This window comes from Pipra filicauda, unplaced genomic scaffold (assembly GCF_003945595.2).
Source record: "Pipra filicauda isolate LSUMZ 115617 unplaced genomic scaffold, ASM394559v2 scaffold190_size1978887_pilon, whole genome shotgun sequence".
Taxonomy (NCBI): domain Eukaryota; kingdom Metazoa; phylum Chordata; class Aves; order Passeriformes; family Pipridae; genus Pipra; species Pipra filicauda.
The window spans coordinates 188,182-203,791 of NW_024104299.1; the positions used below are offsets into that span (position 1 = coordinate 188,182).

The window sequence follows — 15,610 nt, forward strand, 5'->3', positions numbered from 1 at the left end:
CAATACCCTGCTCAAGTCCTTAAACATGAGAATAAGCATCTGAAGAGTTTACAGAGAAAAATTGTAAGGAGTTTTAATGTATAGATTTCAAGTACAGCTGAAGAGTCTATTTTGCTTTTCTTGTTCCATCCAAAGATTCCCCCATCCTGTACTCAGACTGACATGGAGATAGACAAAAACCCCAGGCTGTGGGCCCTGACTATGCCTCATAATCAGGGATTAATGGAAGACTGTGATATTTTATAGTTGTGTTGAATGGATTGCCTTTAGCTCTCAGCCATTCTGGATCTGAAAACAAATGTTCCCTCTGCTACTTCAGTGGGTCTGCTAGAGTCCCCTAGACACTCCTGCCTTCTGCTGGCTAAGCTGATGTTAGCAGCCACTTCATCTTCAACACACCAACCCAACCCAACCCTATTCTGCTGTGGGTGGCTAAAGGATTGTACATGAGCAATATTTGCCTGGAACATGCACAGTAAACCCTCTTTACCTGTGGGGCCATTTGGCTTTCTCAAACAAGGGTTGTGTTCACAGCAGTTGTCACGACAAAGCTGTGACAATTGAGTTTTGTCAGCTTTTCTTTCATTTTGGACATAGTCTGCAATGATGTACGCAGTGACATCTTTTTTTAAGTGATTTTCATTACTAATTCTTCCTGGCCAAAAATGGCTAACCTTCTTTGCTGAATGCATGTGCAGCACTTGAAATCGTTTATGGTTGGAGATATGGAAAGAGAAATATTTGAAATTTGTGTCTCATGTCCTTGTTTAAGAGCAGAAGTAAAAAATATGAGTTAAACCTTTTTTTTTTTAATGGCTCTTTCCAGAAATTAAATTATCTACCATGAGCTATTTGAATTGACCAAAGTAACAATGATTTTTAATGTTGTTTATTGTGTTGCTAGCATTTTGTTTAGAATACATGTAGGAGCAAATTAGTCAATGACTGATATATCTGGAAAATGTTCTCTATCTGGTAGTGTTAATATAGAAAAATGATAATTTATTATTTTTGGCTTTGCAGAGAAGAAAATTTCCTTCAGCTATTCTGTAAGATGAGTCAATGTGCAGCCCCACTGTCCAGAGGAATGGTTTTGTGCTTGTGAATTGCAAACAGCTGGAACTGCCTCACACAGCCACCTGCCTGTTCAACATCTGAAGTTAATCCTCTGGATAATTCATTAATGACTCTCATGAACAATGCAGGGAAATAAGAAACACACAGAAGGACATAGTGATTCCTCAAGTATTGGGAGTCTCCTGGATGACGCAGACAGAGAGGTGAGCAGCCTCACAGACCGGGCCTTCAAAAGTTTGTGTGTAGCAGAACTCGAAGACTCTTACAATGAACCAGAACTTGCCATTTCACCAGACTTTGCCCTCCAGTTGTCTGCTAAAATTCACTCAGGGACATTAAACCATGACATCAGGAAAAGCAACGTCTGTGACAAGCTAACAGCAAGAAACAATGAACATACAATATGGGCTTCAACATTCCAACAGTTACCAAAGTGTACGCCGGAGGAGAAGAGGATTGCTAAAAATAACACCTCTGCCATGGAAAGGAAAACACTGAATTTGCCAGTCCCTGGTCCAACAAACAATAAGCATGTTTCAAAAGTGTCCTCATTGATTAAGACATTTGATAAGACTGCAGACCAAGGGTCAGGAAGTTCTCTGACAGCAAATAAGCAGCCCATTAAGAATAGCTTTCAAAAACATAAAATAAATCATGGAAATGATATTGCTTGCTGGGATGATACAGACATTTTAAGCATCCATCAGGAACTTTCTGAATTTTCTGAAGCTAGTCCAGGTAGTCACTGTCTCAGTGGCAAACATGAGCCACAGGAAAGACCTAATAAAGTGGACATGGGTTATGGTGGCTCTGATGGTTATTATCCTGTGCTGATTGAGATGTCAAAAGTAGCCAAGTCAAATTTTTCCCGTTCTTCTAAAAAGGCCTTAAAAAACAGAAACGTAAAAGTTAATGAACCAGCAAAAAAAGGTAATTTTCTTCACAGTGAGAATAGTGCCTTTGAATCATGGAATGTTCATCATAAAAAATTGACTGAAAAGGAGAAATTTGTTGATATAAAAATGAAAAAGGAAGGTCTTTCATACCTGGAAGAAGCACCATTTATTAAAGGATCCCACACAGGTGAACATAAATTGTCACCTGTCACAACCACTGTTGCTAAGAAGCAAGAGAAAGATTTTCAGATGAAGCCAATTCCACCAGAAACTGCTTTTCCTCTCCCAGCTATATATGTACCTCAGGGTCCCCTCCCTTCAGAAAACAAATTTCCTGCTGCTTTTCCTCCCACACCTCCCCCTAGGAACCATGCACACCAAGGTCCCCCTCGGCCACCCCCGGCCACACAGGCACTTCCTCTTCCACCCCCAACCCAGGAGGGCCATCCTCCAACACCCCCTACCTCTGACGCCCCTCCCGTGCCACCACCCCCAGTGCCAGCTCGACTTTCCCCCACTGCCATGTCCCAAGCCTCTGTCTCACCCCAGTCTATGTCCTATAGGATGGTTTCACCCTCACTAACGTTCCAGGCACCCAGCCCACCTCCACCAAGACCCCAACCCATCTTAACTGAAGAGGAATCCCCCACCCCCCAACTGGGCAATACCTGTCCACCCTGGAGAAGACAGAGGGTTGCAGAAGGGGCAGCAGAGAGGAGACAGGCTGCAAAGGAGAAGTTCACAGACAGACACAAGGCATGCTCTTTGTCTGAAAAGCCGACTGGTGCCAAAACTGGTCTGGATGTGACTCCTCTGGCTAAACAGGTAAACTCCCCTAGATCAATCAGTCCCTCTTTCAACATCACCGAACTCCTAACACCTGTCATACCACCAAAACAGGAGGTGGACACTGTTGAAAGTGAACTGATCCCACTGACACCTCCTCCCACTGAGAGCACATCATCGAGAGACCATGAGGAGAGCAGCTTGGACGATTATAGGTCTTGGGATAATTACAAATTGACAGCATCAAGTCTGTTATTCAACTTGAAGGATGTGCGTAAACGTGTTAAAAGCATCTATACCCCTTCTCCCCTGTTAAGGGCCTTGGAGGAGAAAAATAAAACTAGGGAAAATATACAGGAGAGTACAAAAATGAATGCCTCACTCTCGACTTTGCATGAAAAAAGTGAGAAAAATATTACAGAGAAAGATGAATTGAGTGATATAGCTTCTGTACTGCCTAGCACTGTTCAGGAAAAGGATGATAAAACTGACCCAACCGGACACTTTGCAGACAATTACCTGACTTTGACATCACCCCAGACAACAGCAGACCTTTCCTTTCACCAAACTGGAGACAGCTTGCAGCAAGATGATTCAAAACATGAAGAACTGGTTAAAAGCACAAGGGATAATGAAAACTTCTCCTCGTTCAGACATGAATCACATGAACCTGATTTAGGAAAACATCTGCAGTATCCAGCACAGAGACCGTTCAGTAGAAACAATGTGGACAAAACACCTGGGCAGCCCATGCAAAATCACAGTACCCAGAGTGAGGAAAATGAGAGACAAGCTGCTATTCAGAATGAAAATTTTGCCTTCAAAACACTCCTAAGCCAACTCTCACCAGTAGAAGATGTACCTTACAGTGACACCCAAACCAACATTGTGGTATCTGGCCATGAAGCACAACGCAAAAGAAGCACTAGTTCTTCGGAGCAATCTTATGTCTCCACAGTAGAGCAGCCACTTCAGGGGGAGCCATTTCTACAAGTGCCCGGAATGCAGACAGCATGCCTTCAAGAAAGCCAGAGGACTGAGAGTGAAATGGATGCAGATAGTAAGAAAAGAGACACGGAGAGAGGGAAAGAGGTTGGTGAAGATGAACTGCAATATTGTGCTTGTATCAGTCCTGATATTAATGAAGCAGAGAAGAGGGAGGGAAAGGTTACTGGGAATGAACAGAGGAGCTTAATGAAAGAGAAAGTAGGGAGAGAGAAAAGGGAAGAGGCCAATTGCACAAATTCTGCTTCTGACAGTATAACGGACACGTCAATCCCCAGGTGTGAGGAACCGCAAACACCATCATCTTCAAGCTCAACCAAACCCAGCCTGTTTATGATTAAAGATAACACATTCAGATCACCTCAAGTAATAAAGGCTGTCAAGCTGCCCCTATTCAGGTCCTTTTCCCTGGATGATACAGTTAGCAGCGGTTATAAGGAAATGGAACGTAGGTATATGCCCCCAGCAGTTTACAACAATCAGCACCGAAACTTGTTGCATGCCCAGGAGATAGGCTGGTTGGCGTCAAGACACAGAGGTCAGCAGAATGTGAAGGATGGAGCAACTGACAGAGAGAAAGAAGCCAGTGAGCCTGACTCTACTTCAGCAACGCTGGATCCCCATCTTCTGGAAGGTACGGAGACGTTTTCATTAGGGAAACTGATGAAAGAAGATAGAAAGACTTTTGTTTTGTTAACTAAAGGTGGGAAAAGGAATGAGGAAAGTATCTGCAGAAATAAGGAGAAGCCTCAGAATACAAAGGCAAGACACAGCTTAACACAGCCAATTATAGGTCTGGAAAATGACCAAGCACAAAACAACCCCAGCTATCCTGCAGAAATTAAAACAAACTACTTTAAGAATCATCATTTATCTAACCGCAAAGGTGGCTCTTGTGCAAAAAAAATAATCACTAGGGAGACAATTTCCCCTGTGACTGGCTCCATATCAGAGGACCACACATATTCTTCTGTATCCCATGATGCTTTAGAGGACAGCCTACATACAGAAGGTGCACCGATTTTGTTAGACAATCTTATATGCTCTGCTGTTCCAAGCCCCAGGTCAGGCAGCACAATACCCTCTCTTGCTGCCAGTTCATTGTCAGATAAACCAACTATTTCTGGCCTTAGAGACACAGAGGATGTTATAAACCCTGCCTTGCTGAGTATGGCACTAAAGAGGCAAGCTTATATGCCTGCAGAAGAGACACCTGATTCAGCACAGAAGAACCTGCTTTCTGATGTTGCAGGGGAAGTTGTGAGGCTGGAGCCCGAGGGACTTGGTGAGAGACCAACAGGCAAGCCACCCACTGTACCACCAAAAACAGAAAAGGCTCTGCGTCGGGCTAAAAAGCTGGCAAGCAGGAGAAAGAAAATGCAAGAGCAGCAGAAAAAACATCAGACTGAGCATACAGATGCTGTAGGGAGAAATCCTTCTCATTCTGGACAGACAATAGCATCTGCTTCACCCTTGGGATATTCTCCCTTCCATCCTCACCTTCACTCAAGTTTTACTCCCACAGAAACTAGTACTGAAAGACCTAGTGTTGCACCAGCAGTAGGCCCTTCACCCTCTTCAACCCAGCGTAAACTCCTCCAAGACCCTGACTCTGGTCAATACTATGTGGTTGATTTACCAGCTGAAGTTAATTTAAAGACATTTTATGACCCAGAAACTGGCAAATATGTTCAAGTCTCAATCCCTTCCTTGGAACAGAATTTATACCAGTCCACCTCTTCAGAAATTAAGAATTCTCCCTATGCCTCCTACCCTAGAGTGTTGCCTTTACCGGCTTCCTCAGTAGCAGTGCTGAAGTCACCTTCTCAGCTCTCTAAACCTACCTGGTCAATATCTGCTGTACCAGGACCAGCCGAACTACTTGAAGACGTCCAGCAGGACTACAGATACACTGAATCTGTGGACACTCAGCCCTATATTGAACCAGCCTCTTACTCCTACAGTCAAGATGCTGAAGAAATTCAGGTTCACTTAGGAAAGGACATGAGCCCAACCCCAAATACTGGCATAGTGACCCTCACTGATTTAGACGATTTTGCTGCTGAAGGAGTATCTTGAAAACTGAATAACAAAATATACCAGCTAGTGTTTTTAAGAACTGTTTGGACAGACACATGCACACAAAAGCACATGCAGATTTGATGTTTGTACACTTTGTCTGAATCTCATTGTGGTTTGGGTGGGAAGGAAAGTGAAAGCTGACCATGTTGAAAGATGCAAGGTGATGAGCACTCTGAAGAAGAGTGAGATTTAGGAAGCACCAAATTATCAGTGAGATGAAGGGGCAATGCCAGCTAGACAAATGCATATGAAAGTATGAAGCCACTGCTTGCTGCTGCTTCTGTTTTGCCATTAAGGAGGCTGGGATAGCCAAAGCAAGTGTCCTTTTACCCAGATATGTTGCATGACACATGAGACAAAATAAAACTGTGAGACCATCCTATCCATCCTATGATACCTAGGACAGATGCTGCATCTACTGAACTTTCCTCACTCACTGCCTTTGAACTATATTGACAAGTAGAAAGTATGTGGCTACAAATATGCCATATTAGCAAGATTCATTTTTTGCACACATCGATTGCCCCAATGTTATTGACAAGAAGATTGTATACTGGATGCACAATACAGCAGCCATGTCAAAAACCCTCAAATTTTAAACAACCAAAATACACTTGCAGCTGCTCTAGACTTCTCATATACTTTTGCAGTGACCACTAACATACTGCTGAATTCTTTATATTTCTGATAATATCCAAATAGGTTCCCCCAGGGTCAGAGTTTATTTATAATGCAACTTAAAACTTCAAGTTATCTTGATACTTGGCCTGAAATATTTTGGTGAGTAACAAGGTTGAATGAAATCCCATAACAGTATTTAATTGTTTGTTAGGACAAGAAGTTCTTTGCTTATTGTAATTGAAATGTGTTTTATTTTGTTTTCAGATTCCCATTGAAACATGGCACTAACTTTTAAAACCTGAAAAATGTACCTAATTTTGATCTTGTGAATTCTGTGATTTAAAACAAACAAAAGATGCAAAACATCCAAAGTATTAATTTCTAGAAAAATGTTTCTTGAAATTATCAGTTTTCTTTAAAAGATCTGTATCAAAATATCACTCATCCTTGTGTAAGCTCTTTTTTATCATCGTAGATAATGAGGGAACCTAGGTGAAAAGATGAAAGAAATGAATGTAATGTGCCTGCTTATAAATATCTGTATTTGGAGTATTGGTTTAGGTTTTTTCTGTCTCATTTTCATACTGTTTTCCCAGTTAAAACTGAAGTACAGAAGCTTTAAGGAAGAATTAAGCCAGTGACTTTCAGCCTGATTCACATCTTAGGCTGTTTTTACAGGATTGCTTTCAGTGAAGCAGCTCTTGACTTCCTGAAAAGAAAGGGAAGAATCAGGCCTTTTGACAATAAATACAGGCACTTCTCCACTCTCAGTGCTAATATTTATGGCAGAGGTTTTCAGTAAATTTGCCAGGATTGAAGCTGCTCTCAGAACACAGAGCAACACTTGGTGCTTTGACTCCTTCCTTAACCTGAATTCAGCTCTCAGCCTTCCTCCATCCCTGACAAGAGCCATGTATTCACAACCTGCCCTGATCCCACCAGACACTTCCTTTCATCAGTGTCATTTGCTAAAACGTTTCCCTTAGAGGTGCTAGACAAATACTAAGGGCATTACTTCATTGATTTCAGTGGGGCTTGAATTTAGCCTTTAATGATTTTCTGAGGTTCATTTCACCTGTTATACATTTTGTGATTTGGTAGGTTTGGTTGCAGCAGGGGTGTGGGGTGGAAACGGAGAAGTTTGTACTGGTATGGTTTGGGTTTTGAGCATATTCAACCAAATGCCCATATTTGAATAAACATTTATTGTTCAGTCTCTGCCCTTGGAAGTTTTCAACATCTGACTGGATAAAGCCCTGAACAACCTGGGCTGGCCTCCAAACTGACCCTACTTGAGCAGGAGGTTCATGCAGAGACCTCCTGAGATCTTTTGCAGCCTGAATTAACCTATGATCCTGTTCTGCAAACATTAAAATTTTTAAATCAACTTTGACTTGGAACTCAGAAAATACAGTCTCCCCTGGGAAAGGGATCTTTTTGAAAGACATAAAAAAAATGAAAATCAATATTGTTTCAGGAACAAAGACTAATTTTCAAGTTGTTAAATTAAGGGAAATGGCTCTTATTATAAAAATTTTTCTTTTTTTTGTCACAAATATTTTGCTAAACTGATGGTGCTATTCATGTTGCCCTTCTTTGTCACTCTATAGAGCATAACATCTATCCAGGATAGAGCACAATCTAATCCATGTTAAAATATAGACAAATAGATCTATTAGGTTTCCATGGTACATTTAGACAAAACCTATGTAATCTGAAAGCCTAGCAGAGTGTACAAGCAATTTTTTTGTGTGACATTACAAATTTAAATGCCCTTAACAGGCGCAAGTCAAGGAGTAGGCTCTCAGAGGACACGATAAACACTTGCTTTCCAAGGGAAGACTATGGATACAAAGTATCTGTGCACAGATAAAAAATAAATGGTAATATGATAACAAAAATGTATGACTGTATTAAAAAAAAAATCCCTTTTACTTTGTTAACTGTCATTTGTTTTGTAGATATGCACATTTCTGCACCCTTTTATGAAGGGTCTTCTTAAACTCTTCTTGTGGAGAATGGGATGCTCCATTATACTACTTCTAGGTATGTGAGGAAAGCAGGGTGTACTTTTCCCTCTGCTGTGAAGGTAAACTGAAACATGGGCATCTAAAAAGGAGTCCTAACTTGAATAACACATACATTTCAAGCAGGACTTCTTCATTTTGGTCTATCCTTTCTGCTCGCTTCAGGGAGCTGCGTTCGCAGTGGACTGTGTCTCTGAACTTGTCCCAGAGGGAGTTTCAACATAGAGAATTTGTAGCTAAACTTTTGTAGCAAGGTGGGGGGTCTTCTCCAAGGTAATAAGTGACAATACCTGAGGAAATGACCTCAAGTTGCTCCATGGGAGGTTTAGATTAGCTACTGGGAAAAATTTCTTCTCTGAAAGGGTGTTCAGTCATAGGAATAAGCTACCCGGGCAAGTGGTGGAATTACCATCCTTGGAAGTGTTCATAAGGTGTGGTGAACACTTGGTGCTAGGTTAACTGCTGGACTCAATTATTTTAGAGGTCTTTTACAACCTTAATGATTCTATGAAAAGAAACAAACAGAACAGATGAGAAAGTGGTTCTTTTCATGTATCCAGAGCTTTCCCTAGAGCACTTTACCACAGAGATTGAATGACAAATATTATAAACACAAAATGTTTATGTGTTAAAAGGAAGACAAAGTACACCTTCGAAATAACAAATATTTTTCTTTCCTTGCCCTTTTTTGTTTGTGCTTGTTGGGGGGATATTTTCCATTGCTGCTGTGGGAAACAAGGTTGGAAGAGGTCAACACCAGGCAAAATGACAGCTGTGAATTGACCCCTTTCTTTGGGGAAGGGGTGCTATGGGAAATGTGCAATAATAGTCATGAAAGCAGTTGTAGGAAAGCACTGTTTCATGACAGTGACATTAAATCATAGGTTAAAGAGATGCTGAGACAAACTAAGCTAAATTCTGCCTCGCTAGCAGACGGGAATTAGGACTAAAGAACACAGCAGGTTTTTTACACGTGTGGGAGCACGGTAGGCTGAAGGTAACAGAGGCCATTGTTTTCACTGTTTCCCTTCTCCTGCATGTGGCCTTTTTGCATGTTGCATTTCTTGGTGCCCTGAGGCTTGTTTACAGTGGTGATTCTTCCTTAGCAGATGTGGCTGAGGTCGAACCTGACTTACACCTAGTCTTTGGTTCTAGGGCCAGAACTTCCTCCTTTTGGATCTCCTCCTCCTGAGGCAACTGCAATGCCTCCAGTCAAGCTGTCACATGGCAGACTTGGACTGCAATCCCACAGCCATGGCTTTGTCCCAAGGGCTTGAATTTCCTCGTGCAAAATGCTGGATTTGTTTTAGAGAATTCAGTTTAATTAAAATGGCCTACAGGCACGGATTTTTGTCAACTCCTCCTTGGGTGTTCAGTGCCTTCCTAAGTAATTTGTTCAAGAAGATGTGTGTCATTGGCACGTTCCATCAATACAACTGTATTTGCAAATAGGTAATTATTTATTAATTAATAAACAAAATAAATGGGACTTGTTTTGCAATACTTGAATGCCTTTTAGCCAGCTTTTTCATTGCAATTATAAGTCTTTGTAATTTTGTCTCCAGTTATGCTGGCAGAAAAAGTTGACAAGAGGGAATTGTGCGTGTGCATGTGTGTGGTACATAGTTAAAAGATCTAGGAGATGACAGGATGCAGGGCTCCATCCCCCTTCCTCCTGTTCTTAAAGAGAGGGAACAGAAAGCTGGGCAGAAACACCTTTGGTCCAGGACTCCTGTGGTCATTCTCACCCCTCCTTGCTGTGCAAGGACAGTGGTCTGGCCAGAGGACCTTGGGAATGTGGTGCCATCACCCAGTTGAAAAGCACTGGAAGAGGATCACCTTCTTACCATCACCCCGAGGACATCAGGGCTTTTGTATTCCCTATGCCCCATCCATCTGGGGGAAGCTACTAGGAGTGTAACTTGGTGTAAGTTGCTTTTTTTCACATTTCTCCTCAGTTTCTCTTACTGTATGTTGCATTATTAAACACAGCAGGGACTCTTCTCAAAGTCATTTTGGCTCAGTCCTTGTCCAGACTGTCAATTTTATTTAGGTCTGCTCTACTTTGGTCCCTGACTAGCCAAGCAGTCCTTGCTGACAGCGAAAGTGTTACTGTGATTTGAATATAACAGACCATATGGAGAATAGTTGGCTAGTTATGGTTTTTACCAGGAATACACTGAGAGATTTGCGTATGTGTATTTGGGGGATACACTCTGTTTCCTTTCTGAGTAAATAAAGAACTTTAAGTTTGATCCCCTCTCTCACTGAAAAGCAGCATCAGAAGCTAGTGATATTGTACATGATGAGTTACATGGGCTCTAGTGAATACATATAAATGTGTAATTTGGAGGAACTGGTGTGCATCAGTCATTTTTATTAAAGAAACTCTGCTTCAGAACCTTATAGGAGATAGAAAGAACGTGGAACACTCACATAAATTGAACTTGAATGTGGGGGGTTTTGTTTTTTTGTAAAATGCTCATTATAACAGCAGAGGTCAATGATTGATTTATTTTTGTCTTTAGGATGATTACTCGGGTCTTATGATGATCTCACATTTACCACTGTCCCCTGATATTAAACATAACATTGTAATTATGGGGTTTAAATGGATAGGGAATGGCTGAAAATGACCTGTGGTCTTCCCTTGCTTCTTTTGATATTCTCAAAGTTTTCATGATGTTGCTTTTTCACATTAGATAGTCAGGTCTTTGGTACCCTATGGCCAATTAGAGACTTCTTTTAATATGTTATTGAACATACTTAGAAAGCAGCATTTCAATAGCACAGAAGAGAAATCATTTATGTCCCAACTGACTAAAGCTCTGTGTTTTTATTAAAGCAGATTTAACTCAAGCCTTGAGGAAGCAGCTTTCAGTCCTAAAACATAAGCATTTTCCCCTGTTGAAGTCCATTGAACAAATTGAGACCTGGGTACTTTGAAAGAAGGAGAGTGGGAAGACTCTGTGAGAAGCAGGGACAATCTTTGAAATCCTTCTAGCAATGGAAAGAAGTTGATTTCCAGCAAAAAGTAAAAATATGTTCAAAGCTGGAAGTGCACTTTGAAAAGTCAGGCCTTGTCAAAGGCAAAGCTGCCTGACAGGCTGACTCTTCCCTGTGCTGGCTTGGACTCCCTTATCCTGGAGCTCCCCAGTGTGTTCACACTCCTGCCCACTGGCAGTCAGTGTCAGAGCTTTGTCTCATCACAACTGTGCCTTTGGTTGGTTAAAACTGGCACAGGAAGTGGTAGCATTCAGAGCACATAAAAGTGGAATTACTGCTATGCCAGAGTTGTCAGTGTTGTCACCAAAAACATGGAGCATTTCAGATGAGCTAAGGTGGCCTTCTTCAGGATCTTCCTTATATTGACAGACCACAGATGGCAGACAGACTCTGAGATAAAAATTGATCTTTCTTTCTGTTCCTAGCACTGATAAGCTGTGGGAGATGAGTACTGGATATGGCCCAAGAGAGAGTCTTTCCTTGATTGCACAGAGATTGCTCAAAGTCTATTGGCAGAATCAGTTTCTGCTGGTGAGCACTGACTGCCTGAACAAGTCCCCTGAGACTGCATCCCATGAAAGTGGGTGAAAACATTCCAGCATTATTCTATGCCAAAGCTGTGCTATTTGAAGTTTTCAAAAGGAACAGTCAGGAAAAAAATGAAAGGAGAATGTGATATCACTTTATAATGACAATGTTATTGTTGATCAATATGGATGTTTACCTATATAGAGGTGTATCTAAGTATGTCTACAAGTCTATATAAAATGAGATACAGTATTCATGTTCTTCTGAAGTGTCTGGACATAGTCTAAAAAGTGCCCTTGAACTATTCTTTGCATCTCCCACCTGTCAGTCCACATGTTCTATTACTTGTCAGGTCTGTCCCAGGAGAGCTCCATTTTCCTCTGGAATTCCAATGTTCCACTACCCCAGGGAGATGAATGTTTGCATCTTTCCATACTCTTGCCAGGGCTAGGGTTGTACCTGGGATGCCCCCATACCTGCATTTCTGCTGGAGGAGTGAGTGGTTGCCCACATAAAGTCTCCTCTTGCTGAAGGTGGTGTAGTTGGTGAGTCCTGAGCCAGGCAGGTGGACTGGGCCGGGCAGAACTGTGAAGGGAGATGGAGATGCCCTTTTGCTTAAGACTCCCACTTTGTGAAACACCTGCACTATCAATCTGAGACAGCAAACACATCTCCTGGCAACAGAATCAGCCCCAAGAGTTCAACCCAGCAGCAGAACTGGCCTTAGCACTGATCCTGCTCACAGTAAACTCCTTACCTTAGCAACCAGATGAGCCCTAACATAAACCAAGCAGGATCAAATACCAGCTGGAGTACTGGACCAAAAACCTACTGACACAGCCAAGTCACATGCCTGCACCTTAGCAAGAATTTTCCAATAAAACATCTTCCTGGCTGAAAAGGAGATTGCTTTGACAACACTGAAATTGCTGGTTAAAAAAAATTGTACATTTGGAGTGTTGTTTTTTTCCAATTGCTGTCTTCTGAGCTGGGAAATTTGATCAAAAGTTATTGAGAAGTCCTCATTTGCTTACATGGACATCTGTGTAAACAGTCCTGGACATTTTCTTTTGGACTGAAACAATTTTTTAAAGAAATCATTAATTTAAAAACAGATATTAAAAATTTGAAACTAATGCAAAAGTTTTCAAATACCTCAAAGTGTTTCCAATAGTCCATATTTGTTTATTACTTTGTAGTTTGTTGGGCTGAATATTGTTTTGACTTTCGTTCTCCCCGTGTTTGTTTTTTGTTTTGTTTTTGTTTGGGGTTTTTGTTTTGTTTTGGGGGTTTTTGTTGTTGTTATGGTGGGGGTGGTTGGTTGGGGTTTTTTTAATCCATTTTGGAATGAGGAAGAGATGTCACCATCATCAAAATCTCTGTGAGGAGAAACCAGCTTCTGGGTCACAGACAAGTGCTCCTAGCACTGGCTGTCACAGATGAGCCACGCTGGAGCTCCCTCTTTTACTGGACTGTCCGTGGCTCTGGATACAGCTGCCATGGTACTAGCTCTGTGCTGACAATCTTCTTATTGACACTGCAGGGGAAAGGGGGGGGGGGGGGGATGTTCCTGCTGATGGCTCACTGTGTCTTCAAGTGGCAGAGGAACCTGGCTGTAGTTTTATATCCTTGTGGGCATCTAAGACATGTTTAGTGGTGTGCAATATCTGCATCCCTGGGGTATACTAAGAGAGGTTATCTGATCAGGCTCAGCAGGACACTAACTGCATGGTTTGCACTTGTCAATTTTTACACTTCTCATCTGAGAAACCCAAACAACAGCCTGGTCCTTGGAAAGCTTCCAGTCACACTCACGCTGTGGGAGTGGCACTAACGTAAGGGCAATGGTACATCCACACTGTGCTTGAAGTGCTCCTTCAGCATGTGCAGCTTTGTCAGTAAAATGAACAAAGGACAGTGGCAGTAAGGCCACCCTGTAAATAAAGCTGACCCAGTGTAAAACTAAGGTTTTATAAATGTGACCGTGTCTATACTGTGGGCATTTGCTGGAACAGCAGCATCAGCCACGATCGCGTTTGCCTGATAGGGCTGAGCAGGAGAAAGCCTGTGATGCTCAGAGGCCATAGATAAAACCACACAGATCCCAACATGTGCTTTTTATTACAGCTAATCCTAAATCCAGCCTGAATCAAACCAAACCCTCGCTCATTCCTAATTCCCCCAGATTAGTGCTCACATTGCTGTGTGTATGCTGTCAACTGATGCAGCACAGAGTAGACATCATCTTCCATACCGTGCTGGGCTGTTTTAAGACTTTTTCTTTTCCTCACCACTTATTGCCATCTCTGCTGGCAGAAGCACTGGCAGAGAGCAGGGGGGAAGGATGAAGTAAGAGCAATGTGCTTCAAAGGTGTAATCATTTACAAAAGTGATTTCTAGCCAATGCAATTCTTCCTTCCAGCAGGTACTAAAGTTTGCTTTCCTATGGGCCTTGTTAATTTGTGGCCCAAATATACCCATCCTGACATGCAGGAGCTATTTTGTTTAGGCATATATAAGTCCCAGAGACAGAGACTATGAAATCTAAGCTAAATCACCTGCCCATGCAGTTGCAGCAGGAGCAAGATGTCTCCAGTACATCGACTCCTCTTTTCCTGTCTCATTAATGTAATTCTAAAATCTCGTTAATAACGATGACTCTCATTCATTCACTCCTCTCCTGTTTTCACAGTGTCTGGTTAACAGTGTGTTGCAGAACAGAAGAGTCCCAGTGTCACTAATTTTAATATGTATCTGATTCATCAGACTGGTGCAAAGGCATAGCTCTTAACTCAGTGGATTATATTTTTAAAAGTCTGATTTGATCAGAACTGGATAGAAACACAGAGTTTCCTTCCTTCACAAGAGGTGGCTTCCCAGCCTCAGCAACTCTCTAGACACTTGAGATTTTTACAGAGCAGCAGACCTACAATATTTTAACCCCAAAAAATGTAATCCCACCAACCAGCTACTTCAATTTCAGCTAAAATCGAGTAATCCCTTTGTGAGGAACAAAGAGTATCACTTTTATCTTCAGCTGTACTGCTACTCATCTCTGGTGATGATGTGATGCAGACAAGGCAGTGTGGCATTGAGCAGCAGAGTCACTGGGGGTCCCAGAGAAGGGACAAGTCATCTCCCAAGCTATGGAGGCTGGTTCAGTTACTGAAAAGAGGGACCCCTTAGCAAAAAATACCTCCCTTTGGTGTGTCTGTACTGCATAAAAAAAAGTAGGGGTCACGTTGGCTTGTCGTGGTGCAAGCAGATCACTAGGAAAAAAACACTGAATAAAAAACACTCCTCCTCCCTTTCCTTCCAGCTTGGACCCATGTTGTGACTCCACCCCACAGCCTCATAGTGGAGGTAGGGATAAAACTGTGCAGTGAGTCCTGGGCTTTGCTGACAAAGTGCTCTGTGGGGTGCATGAAGCTGACTCACCTAAATGCTGCTCCTCCCCTGCGGAGGGAAACCCCACCAAAAAAAAAGATGAAGCTGCAATTTGTGTGTGCATACACACACACACACACACACACACGCACACACACACACAGACACACACACACACAAATGACTGGGTGCTTG

General features: G+C 42.1%; 1 protein-coding gene across 3 annotated transcripts in view; it reads left to right on the forward strand.

Moving 5' to 3' along the window:
- CUNH10orf71 (chromosome unknown C10orf71 homolog) overlaps positions 1 to 7,113 on the forward strand; it is an 87,116-nt gene extending 80,003 nt beyond the window's left edge. For all 3 annotated transcript variants that reach the window (XM_039380249.1, XM_039380250.1, XM_027718326.2), the window contains one exon: positions 1,024 to 7,113. In XM_039380249.1, coding sequence (XP_039236183.1) covers positions 1,200 to 5,843 — 4,644 coding nt within the window. In that variant the 5' untranslated portion in view covers positions 1,024 to 1,199 and the 3' untranslated portion in view covers positions 5,844 to 7,113. The remainder of the gene's footprint in view (positions 1 to 1,023) is intronic.
- The last annotated feature ends 8,497 nt before the right edge of the window (positions 7,114 to 15,610 follow it).